Source organism: Sitophilus oryzae, unplaced genomic scaffold, assembly GCF_002938485.1.
Source record: "Sitophilus oryzae breed Bouriz unplaced genomic scaffold, Soryzae_2.0 scaffold_1582_pilon_pilon, whole genome shotgun sequence".
In the NCBI taxonomy this organism is placed as follows: Eukaryota; Metazoa; Arthropoda; class Insecta; order Coleoptera; family Curculionidae; genus Sitophilus; species Sitophilus oryzae.
Window position 1 is genome coordinate 933,693 of NW_022146261.1, and position 20,438 is coordinate 954,130.

General features: G+C 31.4%; 1 protein-coding gene across 1 annotated transcript; it reads left to right on the top strand.

The window, feature by feature from the left end:
• The first annotated feature begins 10 nt into the window (after positions 1-10).
• Positions 11-19,968, top strand: LOC115879615 (elongation factor 1-alpha-like). The gene is made up of 6 exons (XM_030896511.1): positions 11-121; positions 6,066-6,518; positions 6,575-6,897; positions 6,956-7,231; positions 19,180-19,398; positions 19,460-19,968. Exons 2-6 carry the CDS (start codon positions 6,089-6,091, stop codon positions 19,595-19,597), a joined length of 1,386 nt encoding a protein of 461 aa, XP_030752371.1. The 5' UTR covers positions 11-121; positions 6,066-6,088; the 3' UTR covers positions 19,598-19,968.
• The last annotated feature ends 470 nt before the right edge of the window (positions 19,969-20,438 follow it).

Sequence of the window (20,438 nt, forward strand, 5' to 3'; positions counted from 1 at the left end):
AACACTTCATTGATAAATCAATACCTATCCCCACTACCAAACGATTCCCCTATCATTTCCGCTGGTCGGGTTGTCGCAATCGCTAATCATTTTGGTGGTCTTCTCAGCTGAATTTTTCCAGGTAAGTTTGAATTTCGGAAAATAATAGCCAACACACCTTATTTATTTATTCCCCATTACATAATCAAACCATATACATAAATATTTTTGCAAAATTCCCATACATAGAATATTTTTTTCGTAAATTTTGACATGTACGTAGGTGTTAGTATGGTGTTAGTAGCCGGTAAAATTCGAGAAATAATTTTTTCTCTATTGTTTCTTGTTTCGTTGCCGCATAATGACTTTTATTGCTATAAATATGTTTTTTGAGAATTTTATTTGCTTTAGATTATATTAGGTTGTAGTGTAGTAGTAATCAGTTTATGTACCCTATTATGGTATATTGGTAATATTGTGTAAAATTAATTTAATTTTTTTTTTAATTTAACGCACCAAATTGATCATATAAATGTAAAATCTGCCCTGCTTGTTTAATTGCAAATGGGTTTTTAAATTATCAATCGTTTTAGTTGTAAAATTTAATATCCCCAAATGTTTAAGCAATGTAATTAAGTTTTGTAAGTTACTTTTGTACCTTCATAATTGTTTATATTATACGAATATTAATGCATATTATAACGAATACATACCTACCTAATACGCGTATTAATACCATTATCAAATAATATTCTTTCTTACATATTCCACACCTATCAATATCATTCAAGTACCTACCCATTATTCTATACTAATATTGCAAAACATTTTGGACATTGTTTTTCGATGTTTGCATAGCAAGTAATAGTGATTCTAAAATTAAATTTTGATTTTCTAGTTCAAGGATATACAATATTACAACTTGTACAGGGACATCATTTTAAGTGTCTCATTCGATTTATAATTTTCCTGTTTGGTATTTAAAGATAGTAAAAAGATATTTTAATGTAATTTTTCGCGGGGATGCCGATTTTCTACTTTAAAATTTTTTAAAACGTCAATTTTGACAGATACGACGCCATCTTGATTTTTTTTAAATCGAAACCCCATCCTATTTTAACATGGTCCGGTAGACATATATTATATATTAGCTAATTTCAGAAATATATAGTTTAGTATACTTTAAACTTACCGTTTTCGATATACAGTGGATTTAAAAATGAATTGTTCCAGAATCATTTTAAGTGTCTCACCCAATTTAAAATTTTCCTCTTTTCTATTTTAAAATAGTAAAAAGATATTTTAATGTAATTTTTCGCGAGGATGGCGATTTTCTACATTAAAATTTTTTAAAACGTCAATTTTGGCAGATACGACGCCATCTTGATCTTTTTTAAATGGAAACCCCATTCTATTTTAACATGGTCTCATGACAGCTACGGCCAATATTATATGATATTCAAACAATTTAATTTCTGAAATAGATAGCCACATGTCTTCTCTTTATGTCCCAGTGGCTGTGGTAATCACTAAATTTGACGTTTAGGCTCTACAAATTTTTTTGACAGGCAGTTTTTTTCCTCCAAAAATTTTAAATATTTATTTTTCTCAAAAACGGTTAATGTTAGGTACAGAGTGTTTGATATCAAAATTCATAAAATTTTACAGATAATTTAAGTATGTAATAAAAAATGGAGGTGCCCGTTTAAAATAAGAAAGTTGCTGCCAACTTCCGGTATTTCCGGAAGTGCCGCCATATTGAAAATATATTTAATCGATAGATCTCGTTGTGTAAAGCTGCGTATAAATATGTCGAGACGAGTGCGAGAGACACCCGAGACGAGTCAACCTCAAGCGGATTTGAGGTTGACTCGTCATATTGGGACGGGGTCTGAGCTTCGAGCCGAGCCTATGCCCAGCCGAACGGCGTTGTCTCCGTTTTTTCCGCAGCCTTTGGCGAACCATCAAAAGGATTGGGGCGTCTATTTAACCAGTGGCGTATACACCGCGGCTCCGCGGAACAATTGCCTCGAGTCTCAAGGGGCTCGGATTCCACATCCCATTTTTATATAAAAATAAATATTCTTTCCTTTATTTGTAATAATGTTAATATATAAATATATAAACGGTTATTACTTACATCAGCAAAACTCTCACCTTCTTAACAGCACTTAAGGGACATAAAGGGCCATTAGTATCGCTATTCCGTTAATAAAGTTGCGTTGAGTTTTATACGGCTATTAAGCTATCTTGTACACTTCGCACCAGGGTTGGCAAATATCATGATATTTATATAAATATGAAATATCCGTTATATATATATATGCGTATATATATATATATATATATATCTATATATATATATATTGGCATATATATATATTTATATAAATATATATATATATATATATCCGATATATATCAGTTTTGATATTTATTTTTGTTTTTATTTTTTATGTAAAACTGCGTATAGTACCAAGTAAAATCAAGAGCTCAAGCAAATATTTTTATTTCAACTTAATTAATTGTTGCTTTGCACATAATAGGAACAACATTACAACAAAATTCAGAAATTCTAAAAAAAACAAAAAATTCTAAAAACAGAAATTCTAAAAAAATAAACAGAACTTCTAAAAAATAAACAGAAACTCTAAAAAATAAACATAAATTCTAAAAAATAAACGGAAATTCTAATAAATAATCAGGAATTCTAAGAAATAAACGGATATTCTAAAAAATAAATGGAAATTCAAAAAAAAATAAACAGATATTCTAAAACTATCAACAAACAAATTTATATTTGATTTATTAATTTTATTAATGGTAAATCATCTTCAGATTCGTCAGTCAGAATCAATTGATACTGTTTCTGGCAAAGTTTATGGTACCTACATTTAAATTGTTCCAGATCCAATAAATATTATCTTTTTTTGTTTTTTTCTTTCTGATTGTTGTATTTAAATAAAAAGGTGAATTTTCCAGCTTTTTCATTCACAAGCCTTTTACGCAGTTTCTATTGTACGAGTCCAAAAAATAAGAAAGTATTAATTTATTCGTATAATTAATTAATATTAACTAAGAGAAATATTGATTATTTCGTGCAGCTGAGCAGCTGAGGCACGTTGGCGCCGATTCACCGAAGCCGAGCCCGAAACGAATTCGGGGAATCACATAAAGTACTAAAAATACGTTGTGCCGTAAACATGTTGACTTTTTTAACGTAGAAATTTAAGAAAAGAGTTGAGTTTTATTTTTTTATAAATATCATGATATATATCAAAGCATAAATATCATGATATATATCATGCCAACCCTGCTTCGCACTAATATAGGTTATACGAACAATGATCGATTGCAAGATCTGATCGTAAAAAAAATTAAGCATAAAGTATCACAACACAATTCATTTAAAGCATGCAAGAACTTATAATACCAAACTAAAGTGTCAAAACGAACGACAATGGCAGGAAATAAATAAATAAATATGGCAGCTTGACATTTTACAGCCGATCTACCACCTGAATCTCCAGCGGGAAATTTAAATTTCAGTTAGTCAGCCCGTTAATATTCAGCATGGTTGGCAACAATGAATTTAATAATCGCGCCCTCGATTACATAACTAAAAGTTTAATTGGCATCGAATATATTGAAATATTAATTGTCTTATAAAAATACGATCTAAAATTGCCCAACTAATAAAGGGGCGATTTTGACAGACTGCACTAGAAGATTGCAAAAATCGATTTACTTTTGAATTAAAATGACAGACAAGTACTGTTTATAACTTCAACAAGAACTGCTATACAGGGTGAGTCTTAAATAAGTGCAAATATTTTCAGGGCTGGTGGATCTCGATAAAAGAAACATATTTTCTCTTGACCGTTTTTTAAATAAGTCCAAAATAACTAGTAGTGGGAACTATCGAAACATTCGATAGTTGTAATTCATTCGAATAATTCGATAGCTAGTAAGAAAACATTCGTCGAAAACTATTCGAATAAAAATTATCGAATAGATGCGTCATCTGCCTTGAAATATTGTATTCTAGTAATTCGGCAGCAAAAACCATTCATTTATAAAATTAATTCATTTATCAAATTCATTTATTCGTCAGGATCGATTTTAATAAAATATAAACTGGATTTTAGTTGTCGTCCGGCGACGTAGGTTTCTTTCCTAGAAACCCGACAGCCATCGGTGGCAATGCTATGAAAGAAGCCGGCATCTTTGATTTTTTGGGGAGCCAAATAAAGATAAGGACACATTTTTTTTATTGAGTTATTGAGGTGCTAGTATTTACACAGAAAATATATTAAGAAGGTCGCTGTTGCCATATATTTGTATTAGTTGGTATTAGCAAAGAATATTATTCTTTAGCATTAGTTAGTTAGGGGTAGTATGTTTATATGTTTTGCATTTTTTTTATTAATATTCTGTTGTTACACTGCAATAATACTTTTTATTTTGGATGTAGGAAAATGATTTTTAATGTTTTTAAGCAAAGCCTGGTTTAATAAATAATAATAACAGTAATAATTTGTTATACCTATTAACAACAAAATTTACAATCATTTAATAATATAAACATTTGTTTTAAGTAGTAGCAAAATATAAACAACAAATAGAAGTCAAAGTATTTATATTAGATCCTATTTAAAAATAATATAGTCTCTAAATGGCAACGTTGGTTTATTAAATAATAATAATTACAGAACTAATTTGATATATTAACAACAAATTTTAAAATCATGAAATATAAACATTTATTAATTTTCTAAGCATGCAGTGTAATGGAAGGAAAATATAAATAAAAAATTAGGAATCAAAAATATTTATATTCCTTTTTATTACTTTATATTATTATTTAAAAATAATATTTACTTTTGCTGGCATTTACTTTAAAACATAAATGAAATATTTCTTCGCAAAAAACTACATGTAAGAGAATTAGCATAAACAAAATACAAACATTGTTAACTTTTTTTTTAAATTGGCACGTGTAAAACTTTCAATTTAATTTTTTCACCCCAAAATTTGAGTTCGACAACAATTTACTTAACCACATTACTTTAATGTGATTATTAAGTTCAACTAATTCATATTATTAAAACATCTAAAATACAAATATGTATTTTTAAAATTAATTGTAAGTTCATCTCATCTCTGTTAAAAATTGCTACTTCTCAAAATTTCCCTTTAAAAAAATGCAATCTAACCTAACCATAATATACCATATAAAATTAAATAATTGAAAGATCGGGCTACGGAAAATCACACAAATTTTCGGAAAAATTTTGACCACTTCGCACACAATCGTCCGTTTAAAAAAAAAACGACTATTTTAGTATTTTAAATATTTTAATAAACGCAAAAATAGCATAGTATTTACAAGGCGAAGTTATAAAAATTTGGAAGAACTAATAATGCACTGACGCACACAAAAATCAAACGAATACTAAATTTCATTTATCAAAAGCATTCGATAGTCGTGGCGCAACGATAACCATTTAGTCGTACGGCGAGGTTGTCACATAATATGCTTTAGTATACAAATGAATGAATGATTTTATTCGAATAAAACCATTCGATAGTTGAAATCATTCATTCAGTAACCATTCGATAGTCTAATTCATTCGATAGTTCCCATCGCTAAAAATAACCGAGTTATTTTACTTTAAAAATTTCCAAAAAAATGATTTTTTGTTAAAATTTTGAGAACCACTGGATCTTTTCTGAATTTTCTCTTGCAAATTTAATCTATTACCTATGTTGCCATGCTATCAAGAAATTATGTTTTTTAACTAAAAACTAAAAAAAAATCAAATTTTTTTTTTTCAAAAAACTTTCGCGAAAAAAACTTCATCATCGTATTTCTGGGGTCGAAATACCCCCTCACAATATTTGCATTTATTGAAGACTCGCCCTGTATATGTAGGTATTTAGAACCTGGGGCGAGAAGACTACGATAAATATCATAATTTCTGTGACATGTCTATCAATATGAGTTTTTACGTTTGCAAATTTTTGTCAGTTTTCAGTTAGTTTGAAAAATTCGATTATTATATTTTACTATTATCATTTTTTAGGCCCGTTGAGCAGTTCCATAAACATGGGAAAAGAAAAAACCCATATTAATATTGTAGTGATTGGTCATGTAGATTCTGGCAAGTCCACGTCCACAGGACATCTCATCTATAAATGTGGCGGAATAGATAAACGAACCATCGAAAAATTCGAGAAAGAAGCTCAAGAAATGGGCAAAGGTTCATTTAAGTATGCTTGGGTACTGGATAAACTTAAGGCTGAAAGAGAGCGTGGTATTACCATTGATATTGCTTTATGGAAATTTGAAACGGCCAAGTATTATGTTACAATCATTGATGCTCCAGGCCATAGAGACTTCATCAAAAATATGATCACAGGGACATCACAGGCCGATTGTGCAGTTTTAATAGTTGCCGCGGGTACCGGCGAGTTTGAAGCAGGAATATCAAAAAATGGTCAAACTCGTGAACATGCTCTGTTAGCCTTTACTTTGGGTATTGCAGTGATTAATTTTTGGAATAGCCTGCTATATTAAACTGCTTTTCTTTAGGTGTTAAACAACTTATCGTTGGTGTCAATAAAATGGATAATACCGAACCGCCATACTCCGAAGCTCGCTTTGAAGAAATTAAGAAGGAAGTGTCTTCTTACATTAAGAAGATTGGTTATAATCCAGTTGCTGTCCCGTTTGTACCAATTTCTGGTTGGCACGGAGATAATATGCTTGAACCAAGTGACAAAATGCCCTGGTTTAAAGGATGGTCAGTTGAACGCAAAGAGGGCAAAGCTGAGGGTAAAACTTTGATTGAAGCTTTGGATTCAATACTTCCTCCTTCTAGACCTACCGAGAAACCACTGAGGTTGCCGCTGCAGGTAAAAATATTATATGATTATGTTTTAAATTTTTACATTGTTTTATTTACTACTAAAGGATGTCTATAAGATTGGTGGAATTGGAACGGTGCCAGTAGGTCGTGTGGAAACTGGAATTTTAAAACCTGGAATGGTAGTTACTTTTGCACCAGTTGGTTTGACTACTGAAGTTAAATCAGTTGAAATGCACCATGAAGCTTTACCAGAGGCAGTACCTGGAGATAACGTTGGGTTTAATGTTAAGAACGTATCGGTTAAAGAGTTACGTCGGGGATTTGTTGCAGGGGATTCCAAAAATAATCCTCCCAGAGGAGCTTCTGATTTTACTGCCCAGGTAATTAATATTAATTAGATTCTTAAAATATACAGTATATCCCCGGATTGTTTTTACAAGAGAAAACACTTTTTTATTATTGACATTTTGAGAAAATGCATTGTTCATAAAAAAAATTTGCTTGTTTTAAAATGGTTAATTCCGTTTATATTTTTCCAAATTTCCATACCGTTTTAGAGAAAATTAAAAAAAAACATGAAAATATAGTTGAATTTTTCCTAAAAGAAGTCCTAAAAATTTTTGGTTTACCAGAACGCGTTTCTATGATAATATGATTTCGTTTTCCTTCTTTGATAGGTTGTTGATAGAATTTTAATTAACGTCATATTTCTGCCGTTTTAAAATGTTAAAGAAGCATCCAAACATTTATTTAGTTTAATGCTTCACAAAGTTAATCAAAATTAATAATAAACATGTATCAAAGAATGAAATGGAATTTTTGTTACCATAGAAACGGCCTTCTGATTTTTAGGACTCCTTAATTTTCTCTCAAACGGTATGAAAATTTCGAAAAGCATAAACGGGATTAACCGTTTTAGAACTAGCAAAAATTTTTATATAGAATGCAATTTTCACAAAATGTCAATAATAAAAAAGTGTTTACTCTTGTAAAGACAATCCGGGGACATACTGTATATTTAGTACTAGTATTTTTTGCGAGTTCTATTTTATTAATATTATATACTTATTATATTTAATGTTGCTAAAATATACATAGAAAACTGAATTAAGAACATAAGTCGGTCACTGAAACGTGATAACCTGCTAACTCCATTTTTTACTTTAATAAGTATTTTTATACCGTTAGAAAGAGAAAAAATACTATAAATATGGAAAGCAGCTACATTCTTTACAATTAAAAAAAATTGTTATTTTAACTCAATAATATCTGCTAACTCCCAGTGATCTGAAATAGCCGCCGAAATGCTGCTATCTCCGTAATTTCCGTTACGATCTAGTTCTACGTAGGGATGTCCCAAAAATAAAATAAATCGATATTTTGAATCGATTCAAGATCGGACATAACAAGATCGATCCAGAAAAAAATCGGAAATAAAAGATCGATCTTATTAAATATCGATATTCGATTCTGAATGTATTGGTGTACTGATATAATAAAAATACGATATAATCATAAAAAAATAGATACATAAAAATCGTAAAACCGTTTAACACATTTAAAATTGAAACTGAATATCCCAAATTGAATCAAAAACACCCAGAAGCCGAGACATACTTGTAAAAATTAAAAATACTATGACAATGTTAAAATAGAATTATTCGGCTTTTTGCATGCTTATGATGATTTTGACACAGAATATGTACCGGTAAATTCTGTAATTTTGATATATCAGTCGGTTGGAAAGAAGCTAAAATCAAAAAATATTCTGTTAAATAAAATATAAAAATGTGGGAATCACCGACAAAAATCTGACACATAATATCAAAGTGGTAAACAGACATCGGCGCATGCGGTAGCGAGCACTTACACTTAATTTTTCAATTCATTGCTAGATGCCGTTTTTTTAGAGATGCACTGTAAACAAATATTCAAGCAAAACTAAAGTGTTTTTTTATTCTAACCTTTGAATAAGAAGACTAAGGAATGAGCATAATGCTATCCATGTATTCATGCATGGTGGGCGGAAAAAGCGCCATAAAAGCACTCTAGGGTGGGGATCCTTGACAGTTCTGTTTGACGATTCATTTGACACATTTGAATTTGATTTGAAATTTTCTGGATTTGTCCAAGAACAGTTAACCTAATAGGACTGCTCATTCAGCCAAAAGTGTCTGCCAGGTGCATGCGAAAACTACTCGCTTTGTGACGTCATTGTAGCCCTTGTCATGGTTATTAGTCCTTATCCGGCAACCAATAATACACACACGTGCATTATTGGTTACCGAATGCAAAACGTTCATTATTTAGTTTATTTATTTAAACACCTTATATGTATGCAGTATAGAAAATTAACTGTATAAATCGTATTAAATACTCGGATAATGCATTTTTAAGAACAGCAGTTCCCAGCATCACCTTTTGCAAGCTTTCTTTTTAAAGTACTTCCATATTTTGCTTTAAAATAATTAATAAACAAAATCGTGGGCACTTTGTCACAATCCACAACACAAAATGAACGTATTTATACACTCTATAGCTCTAAAAACTTTAAAGACACCTTTTTCATATTTAAAATTAACAAAATAATTAACTGAAAATTTCTCAGCTGTTATTTTTATAAGTTTACCATAGGCAACTAATAATACACACTATCATGACAAGGCCACGAAGGCTTTGACAAGGGCTACAATGACGTCACAACTGTCAGCTGAAGCGCGGGAAGAGGCGAACGTACGTCTTATGAGGATGAGCAATCCTATTAGTTTATCGTTCTCGGGATTTGTCAGTCTTTACGGAGCTTATTTTATGTTATTTATTATTTATTCTACTACTGATAGTTGTATAAAGGTAGTAAATCTAGATGGAAATTGTGGCAGCACTTAAATTAACAGTGACACTATCGCGATTTATCGAAAAAGACTCTAAAATAGTTGGTTGTGTAGCGTGCAGTAGATTTCGGCAAAAATTGAGTGAAATAATGGAACAACTTTTCACTAGTAAGTGACTATATAATATACATACGTGTAGTAAACCGATCATTTATGAAATTCACTTAAATTAACTAAATTATATATTTTTTTTGCATTTTAGCTTTTATTTATTACTTGTCAAAGATTAGATGTCAAAGAATTTAGATACGTTAATTTGACTTACCTGCTTCAGTAGCGTATCGGATGTTTGTGGTAATAAATACTTATTATAACTTATCTATTTTTATTAGAATTATATATTTTTATAACAATTTTAATAACTACCAACATTTATTCACAACGTAAAATAAAACAACAAATTATTGAGTCTACCCCACGTCTACCCTACATCATAGTTTTACATTTTTTAAATAAAATTAGAACGACACTGATAAACCGCAATTTAAGTCGGCCATATTTGAGGCTCATCGCGGTGTACCTAAGATTTTTGATATGCTCCTTCCTTAGTCTTCTTATTCAAAGATTCTAACAAATAAATAAACCTGTAAAAATGTATAAATAAAATCGATCTTCGATTTTGAAAAAAGATCGATTCTACCAAAAGATCGTTTGATAAAAAATATTTTGGGCAAGAAGATCGATCTTCGATTAAAATCGATTCGAATAATGCATCCCTAGTTCTACGACTAGACCAGAGAGGTAAGGAGGAGCCCGGGTGGAATTTTTTTGCATATTTTTTCGCCTTACGTTTTTGTCAATTTTTCTCTATTATACAGGATGTTTCAAAAAACGTTGTGCCATCTCTCGTGAGGAGATTCCTCACGTAAAAATAAGATTTATTTACTTTACATATAAACATAGGCCCGATTCTGCTTTGTTTCGTAGCTACAGAGTGTTAGTCTTAATATTTTTTCGATTTATTATAATTTTCTTCCAAGCACTGTTACCGTTTCGAATGAAATTTTGAAGGTAAAATTTACTATAAATGCTACATATTTTAAAGCTAAAAAAGTGTCGACATATTCACCAGGGACGTGCATATGGGTCATCACTAGAATATTATTTTAAAAAAGAATGTACCTACGCCACTTCTTTTCTCTTGTTAGTGAAATAGTGTAAGCACTTTAATGCCGATTAAAAGTTGTCTCTTGATATTTTGTCGATTTCGGCCTCCTTTATGAGATAAACGCAATTTTATTAATTTGCCTTGGTCCAAGTCTATTCGGAACTTTTAAAAATAATGTAATATCATTAATTTGTGTAAGTTTTAAATAAGCACTCATTGATTCCTCATTAAAAAATATGAAAAAAAGTTCCTATAAACATGAATATGGAAATACATAGTTTTAGAGTTACAGGACGTTAAAACTTTTTAATATTAGGTTTTCGTAATTATCTTAAATACCATTTTTTTATTTGAAATTGCTATATGTCGAATTAATAGTAATAATATTTAATAACAAATTAGGTAAAATATATAATTTATTAATTTTATTTTAGTTTTATTAATTATGACTAATAAAATTGCGTTTATCTCATCAAAGAGGCCGAATTCGACAAAATATCAATAGATAACTTTAAAGCTTCTCGCTCACTTAGGCGACGCGACGCTGTGCTTTGCGGCGCGTCATTTGAGTTTGCACGCTCACTTTAGGCAGCGCAGCGAGACTTTTCAGTAGGTATCGAAACGGCAAAATGTCAAGTAGTTCTTCCTCCGACGAAGATACTTTCGTTTTCTCTGCGTTGTTACATGCAGAAGAGCAAGAGAAAAAAATAAAAGTCTTGTTGGGTACACGGAATTAATAGAAAGAGAGATCCGCTTGGGGAATTTCACCATTTATTTGATGATTTAAAGCGTGACCCAAAAAAGTTTTTTAAATACTTCAGGATGTCTAAAGAAAAGTTTTATGAACTTTTAAACTTAGTGAAGAATTCCATTACTCGTCAAAATGCGTTTTTTTTAAACAAAATTCCAACACTTCTTGTTCTCTAGTTTGATGCAAAAGCAAAACAGATATTTTGACACGCACGCTCCGGCGCACAATCGGTTTGTGAATACCGTTACCGAAGTTTGCCGAAGTGTTCCGATATGAATTTCGTCACTTCACCGCGCCGCACAGGGGGGATTTTTTCCAAATTCGTGGCCAAAATGATTTTTGTAGCATAAACTTACTATTTCTTTTCGAAACTAGTATTTACATTAAAAGTGAGTCATATTTACTAAGAAAATGTCTATTATACACTTTGATGCTATACAGGGTGACAAAAAATTGCAAAGTTCGAAACAGAGGTAATATTAATTATTAGAAGAAAATATTCAGTAGTTTTCATCTTTAAACATGTATTTTTTGCAAATTGTTCTTATGTTTTTCATTTTCATTACATATAAATTTTATGGAGTGTACAACCCCTAAAATATGTTTTATTTTAAAAATTGGTTAATTTTGCAGAAAAATGGTTGAACACGTATTTTCTATCGCTTTTCACCAAAATCAATAGTTTTTTAAATAGAAAATATTTAAGGGGTTGTTCATCCCTTAAAATTTGGGTTTTGAAAAATCCCTACTTATTGAACCTCTACACCTAACAATCTATACGTAAGCCAAAATTCAGCTTTTTACTCCCATTGGTTTCCAGCTTGATGAAAAGGGGGTTGTATTCACCCCCTATAGGACAATCGTTGTGGAAAAAAATATCCTCGTATGTCAAAAACAAAAATAAAAATACGTGTTCAAGCATTTTGTCGCGAAACTAGTGGTTTCTTAAATAAAAAACATTTCAATATTGAAAGGGTAGTTACAACCCCTTTAAATTCAAGTTTTATAAAATTCTTTCTTATTGCTCGCCTACTTTGTATAAGAAACCTTTGTGCAACATTTCGAGTCTCTAGACCCAGAGGTTTAAGCTGTGCATTGATATGTGCCTATATCCGTCACTTACAGTCACTTTCTAAGGCATTTTTTTAAGTGTCCGTTAACTAAAGGACAATTAAATTTAAAGGTGCCATTTATTTGACGTGACGTACAGGTCATCAATCAGTGTTAAAATGGCACTTAAAAGACCCTTAACCTAACGGTCTCTTAAAAAAAATGTTGATGCAAGTGGCTGTTAGTGTGTGTATGAGACAGTTTATTCTATTATATAAGTAGATTTCACATTACGTTTAGAGCCAAAAATCTGTTATTTTGAACAGATTAGCAAAAACTAGCAGTCACTTTTAACACAGTTAATAAGATTAAGCATTGATAAATAAGACAGTGAAAAGCATTGAACTTAATACGCATTAATAGGGTACCAAATGCTTAACCGAATGAATGCTTAATTTTTTCTTTTTTCATTTTGAACAATAGAAAACAAAACCAATAAAAGTTTATATATGCATTTTTAAAATACTACTAAGTAAAATATTATATTATTCTACATACATGAAGGTACACAATCCATGTTTCACTTTTCGCAAAAAATTATTGGAAACACAATAAAACCAAACGATATTAGTAACGAAAATTTAAGTAATGACAGCATAACATTTTGTCTTGCCAAAGCTAATTTTGGATCAACGTAACTAGAGAATACGGTAAAAATTTATAATAATTTTTTTTTAGCTTAATAGATAGATGTGTTGTCTGTCGTTTCAAATATTAATTATGAGAATATTGCTCATTTCAGAATTTTAAATTTTGGCCACGAATTTGGAAAAAATCCCCTCTGTGCGCCGCTTGGTCGCTCTGAAGACGACGCCTTGGTCGCTCTGACTCGCGCCGCTTCGCGATACTTACTTTACTTTTTCGTGTCCGGAACATTCTATATTTTCTCGGCCCAATATTGAGCCACGTCCATTGCTTCGGGTTTGCTTTGCCATAAATCGTCGGAGTTACAATGTGCAGGACATGCTTCGCGATGGTCAGCGGGCTCCCATTAAAATACATCTAAACTTCTTTGGATTTAAAATTATTATTGTATTTTACGAAATATCCAGTTTTATTGTTCCCTAGCAAATAAAATTCTTATCTCTTTATTATATTAACACATGAATATACTTCCTACATGTGTACATATTTTTTTGTACCGTTTTTTTTGCTCTCCTGTAAAATTAGGAATAATGGAGTTAGCAGTTTATCACATTTCCACTTTTTATTTTATTGAAAATACTACTTAGATAATAATAATAAAAATAATTATAGGCATCTACTACAAACAATAGTAGTAGATGCCTATAATTTACTGCTACTTTTAAACAAGAGTTGTCCAGCGTTCCGAAAAATCTCCATATCAGGTTTAATATTTTTAATAACATACACTGTGTCAATTTTAAAACTTCCCACCCTTAATATCTTTCTTGCAGATAAAAATATGAAAAATCGGAAAGACACGTCAATTTTATTTATGAAGGGGACACTTTAAATTAATATTTTTAGCCTTTTTCTTTCAACCCCCTAGGAGGGGTTGATGTCACCTTTACAATCTTAAATGGGAATGGGGGTCAAGTGGCACATCGTTTTAAAGGGCGTTTAATTGTCTTTTCAGTGGTATCCTACTTTGTTGCTTTTAGTCCAGAGGTTTCCGAATAATCGCGTGTCAAAGTTGCAGAAACAATTAAACATGCCTTCATTGAGATTTTAGTTTTCAGGCTAGTGTTTAAACATAATTTTAATTATATGTACTGCAATGGGTCTTCTTGTAGTACAAATGATTAGAAGATTAGGTGGCAACATGGACGTAGCCATTACTTTTTTCTAGGGGGGTCGAAATACTAATAAACAGAAAACATCATAAATATTAACTTTCTTTTCTCAAATTCGAATGAGGTGGCAACTTCCAGGGAGGCATGGGTGGCACCGTTTGAAGCTTTGTTTCGGGATTGGCAAAGTAACCTCAAAAAATTTACATCAGAAATAATCTAAAAAATAGTACCTACCTAGTTAATTTGCGTTTATTCGATGTCTTATCACTGAAATTCCACAAAATGCCTTGCTATTCTATCAACAAATTCTAAAAATACGTTGTTGTCTTAACAAAAAAAAATGTTCTGCAAATCTAAAAGATAGCTAAAAAACTTAAAACAGGAATATGACTATTCTTAATTCGCTTTTGCTTGTTGGACTGTTCAGTGATAACTTTTATTAAGTGCATAAAGTGTGAGAATGGTTTATTCTCTTCAAGGAAGAACTGAAATTATTTTCAATTATGGAGAGGTTGGAAGGTGCGCACGAAGAACGGCACTGGTTTTCAATGAATGAAATCAAAATCGTGAAGTAAGTCACAGATATGTGCTGGATTTGGTGGCAAAGTTCTCCGAAACTGGTTCGGTGAGTAATAGAAGAAGAAATCACCTACGAGTGCTGAATGAAGGAGCTCAAATTGAGGTTTTGGGATTATTTGCTGCAGAGCCCACCAGCTCCTTGGGGACAGTAGCACAACAGACAGGAATATCACACGAGACTGTAAGAAAAGCACTGAAAATGCATAAATTCCATCTATACAAAATGCAGATACTTCAAGAACTCTATGACGATGATTTTGATAGAAGAATAGAGTTTTGTGAAATCATGATTCGTCAAATCAACGCCAACTCTAACATTCTGCCGAATATCTGTTTTTCCGATGAATGCAGGAAATGTTAACAAACAAAATTGTCGATATTGGAGTGACGAAAACCCGCATATTTTTCGAGAAGGACATCCACAATATCTTCAAAAAGTTAATGTTTGGGCTGGTATTCTTAGAAATGTCATTATTGGCCCTTTATTTATTGAAGGAAACTGTGTGATCTTGTTGTGATTGAAGGAAAAGGTGATCTGTATCTTAATATGCTTCAAGAGACTATTGATCTTCTTATCACACAAGAGCTAGAAACTCAAATTGATGCAGAGGGTAATCCAGTTTTACAGGAGGATTTGTTAACATTCCAGCAGGTCGGTGCTCTACCTCATTATTTTCTTCCGGTCCGACAGTGACTAAACGAGAGATTTCCGGGTACATGGATTGGCAGTAAGGGACCAATTGAATAGCCTCCAAGATCACCTGATTTAACACCATTAGACTTCTTTCTTTGGGGACATCTTAAATCCATTGTTTATAAAACACAACCTACTGATATTGATGATCTGAAAATGCAAATGCCGGTCAATTCCCTGTGAAGTTTTCCGAAAGGTTAGAGAGGAGTTTAAAAACAGACTTTATTATTGTTTACAGAAAAATGGAAAACATTTTGAACAACTTATAAGGGCGTAAGTGGTGTAGTATGTAGGATCTTCTAATCATTTGTACTACAAGGAGATCCATTGCAATAATTTTTGTGTAAACGCTAGCCTGAAAACCAAAATTCCTTTGCAGGCATGTTTAACTATTCCTGCAACTTTCAAATGCGATTATTCGAAAGCCTCTGGACAAAAAGCAACAAAGTAGGATACCGCTGAAAAGAGAATTAAACTTAAAACGATGTGCCACTTGACCCCCATTCCTATTTAAGATTGTAAAGGTGACATCTACCCCTCCTAGGGGGTTGAAAGAAAAAGGCTAAAAATATTCATTTAAAGTATCCCCCTAACAAATAAAATTGACGTGTCTTTCCGATTTTTCATATTTTTAACTGCAAGAAATATATTAAGGGTGGGAAGTTTTAAAATTGACACAGTGTATATTAAATGCGAGGGTATAGCGCATAATTTAAAATACTTTAATTTTGTTTAATCTTTTTTGTTTTATTAAGGACTTCCTATACCTAAAATCGATATTTATTGGGATTCTTTTTTGAAAATATAACAAGACTTTGCTTTTCGCTCTTTCAATGGTGGGCATTCGACATTACAAGCGACATATGACATACCTATCTGCATTCTGGAGTAGAATAAAACTGAAAACTTATTAATCAACTCAATAAAGAATTATTTATACTTTGCGAATTAATAAATACGATTTCTTGCACAAGGATGCAACCGGAAATATTTATTATAAAACAGAAAATTAGAGGATAAAAATCGATTTATTAAAAATAACACAAAATCGATATAAAAATAACACAAAACACGAAAAACAAATGAAAAATGCTATGCAAATTCACTCATTACCCCGCCTAACTGCATCTAAACCATGATACAATAAATGAAAGATAAGATATTACCCTTGTTTATATATTCTTAAAGTTGATCAACCGACTAGACAAAATGTGCTGCCAACTGGAGGACAAATCGTGAACCTTTCGGGGCAGAGTCAAAAATATCGATTATTTTCGTTATTTTCCTCAGAGTAATGTAATAAAATAGCCCGGGTTTCTGCGAACTTTAATAGTGATCAGTTGATTAAGAAATTTAAACGAAACTTTTATTTTATTGTAAATTGTGGATTATTTTTGCCTGTTATTTTAAGAATTCTAAACCGTATTAACAAAGAAATTATTATTTCGATATGTTGGTACATTATTTATAATTATTTATGATAATGCTAATTGGCTGTTAATTAATATTTAAAAAAAAGTTACATACCTATTTTAATTTGATTTAATGCAGGTTTATAAAAGAATCATTTCATTTTTTTTAAAACATAAAACTTTTTTCATTTTTGGTGCCAACTAACTGGCATGGTATTGTTGGTATGGAAATTATAGCCAAGAAAGAAAAGAATTGGCTATAACTTGTAATTTTTCGAAAACAACATATTATACCTATATCGCTGAAAAGCTTAAAAATGGCGCTTTTTATGTCATGGCCAACTATGGTTTCCATTTAAAAAAAAAACATAATGTTTGTGTCATATGTCAAAAATGACAGGCTTTAGGAAAAAAAACTGAAAACGCAAACTCATTAGGTATGTGATTATCTACAACTTTTATCTGAAACTTTTTGTCTAAAATACCATATGATCGAATAAAAATGGCGTCAGCGATGGCTATGAAATGACAATCGATGATATTTCCCATATAATTTTACATATAAAATGACAGCGATCTTCATTTCATAGCCATCGTCGACCCGTTTTTATTCGATCATACGGTAGATTATAATGGAATTAGAGACAAGTTTTAAAATAGCCAAAATTTGTTTTTTTCGAAATATCTAGTAAGCCTTGAACTTCTCCGAAAAATCCGAAAGGCGCATATTTATGACCCTACAAAACTGCAATTATTCTTTCCCCATTTAACCGACTCTCTATCTCCAGTAGTTTCCGAGATACCCATAGAGAACATCGATCGTAGGAAACTCACCCTGTATATTATTTAGAAACTAATAGAAACTAACTGTTATTATTATTTGACTAGATTAATTTGATTAATAAGACTCGATTAATTTAATTTAAAATAAATTTGATCAGATTTTTTTTTCGTATATTCTTCTACCAGAAAACCAAAATTATATGACAACGCACTTTTCAACGAAGTTGAAGGAAGATATAGTGTATCTGTCACAATACTTAATAGAATTATTACAATTAGAAGAAAAACAAAAAGAAAATATACCCAAATACCTTATCTACAAAATGAACTAATATAATATCTTATAAAAACACTACACAACTACTTCTTGTATTCTACCCTGAAAAAATTATCAAACTTACTGTTTTTATTGGTCGCTTCAAAATTCAAAGTAACAAAAAATATTTTTCTGTAGTAAAAGACTGTGAAATACGCCCCGCCATCTGGTGCTTTACATCCATAAACGTCTTAGGTTGAGCTACTTTAAAAATTCATATACAAGGATATTACGCATGTAGTGAGCGGAGCTTAACTTAATTACTACCCGGGTGACGTCATGGACTCGGAGAACAGATTTCCGACCGCCAAGGATCTTATCTTTCGTTTATTGTATCATGATCTAAACGGAAAAGCGCGTCTGCGAGGTGACGTTACAACTTGAAACGCCCCGTTTTCGGTCACGTGGATATGTAGGCGTGGTCGCACATTAAGATAGTCAAATTATCTAGTATATTTTTAGAAATGTTGAAAAAATATTTTTGCTGGTGACTTTCAAATTATTCAATCGAAATACGTAGATGATGTTTCAAGTTGTTGCATGCAAATTATTCATTACTGAAATCGGTCCAACCTCAAATAAAGGAAAATTAAAATAACTTTGGATGCGCATCATGATACGACCACCAGCAAACTCCATAAGACGACGCATGGTGTCATTGATGACGTGCACCCAAAGTTGTTTTAATTTCATTAATTCATCATCTTTTTCTATCACTAGAAAATATCTTAGAATCACAGTTCGACAGCTATTGCCCGCATATTTTATATAGAAAAGAATAGGGTGAAAATCTTAAACCGAAACATAATACAGAGCTTTTTTGGAACGCTGGGTCACCTTGTATATTTTTATCTCCAAGCCAACATTTTTTTTAGAGAAATATTTTATTATTGCAATTATTAAACTCGCTATCTTTTCTTCATATAGGTTATCGTTTTAAATCATCCTGGGCAAATAGCAAATGGTTATACTCCAGTTTTGGATTGTCATACCGCTCATATTGCGTGCAAGTTCGCAGAAATCAAAGAAAAATGCGATCGTCGTACTGGTAAAACAACTGAAGAAAATCCGAAGTCGATCAAATCTGGGGACGCCGCCATAGTAAATTTGGTACCATCTAAGCCGATGTGTGTGGAATCTTTCCAGGTACCTATCTATGAATAATATCTATATTTTACCTTATCAATTAAAATTAATTGTATTATAGGAATTTCCACCTCTTGGGCGTTTCGCTGTTCGTGACATGCGCCAAACGGTCGCCGTGGGTGTTATAAAGCAAGTGAACTTTAAGGACACTGCTGGTAAAGTTACGAAGGCTGCCGAAAAAGCCCAAAAAAAGAAATAACTAGACTTAGCAAGGACTTCTACAGAAGGCCTCAAGAAAATCTTCATCAATAGTTTTTATTATTTTTCTAGACGTATGTTGTTAAATTATTTTCATCGAAAGGAGTTTAGAAGGAAAACTATTACCAAAGTAACTCCCCATTTTTTTTCATGACTCATTATTCAGGCTGCCAATAAATATGGCGGTCTGTGATTATTATGTTTCGATATTGTTATTTTTAATATTTTCTTTATCTTTAGTATTTAATTATTTAAAGTATAATATGAGATTAGTATTTAGTCTTTGGTGAATTCGTTAAATTGATGATGATGTACTTGATCATATATATATGTGCTTCAACTAATACTCTATAAAGTATATGAGTGTAAAGAGTGTTTTATTTTAAAATTATTCTCTTCCCCTTCACCTTATACAGGGTGGCGCACCTCATTCGCCTCGGTTTATTATATAAAAACGGAAAGATGTAGAAACAAAATATTTTGTGGGTATACAGGTCCCTTCCTAATACAGGAAATGATATTTTAAGGCTATCTACAAAATTTGCGACAATTATATAAAGTTGAAAATGCATATTTTTAGCTCTTGCTCCAAGCCTGGTTCTTCTATGAAAATGTTTTATATGAAATTTATTACTGGATTGGCTCAAGTAACTTGATATTCAAAGTATAGCATGCACCACTGAATTATTGGAAACCTGACAAACTGTCAAGAAACACGGCATGGCTACAAAAAATTACCGTTTCGAAATCGACTTTTCTGATTTTATCCTCTGGAAATGACTTCAATGTGAAATTTTGAATTGTTTTACTTTTACATATTGAATATCAAGTTACTTGAGCTA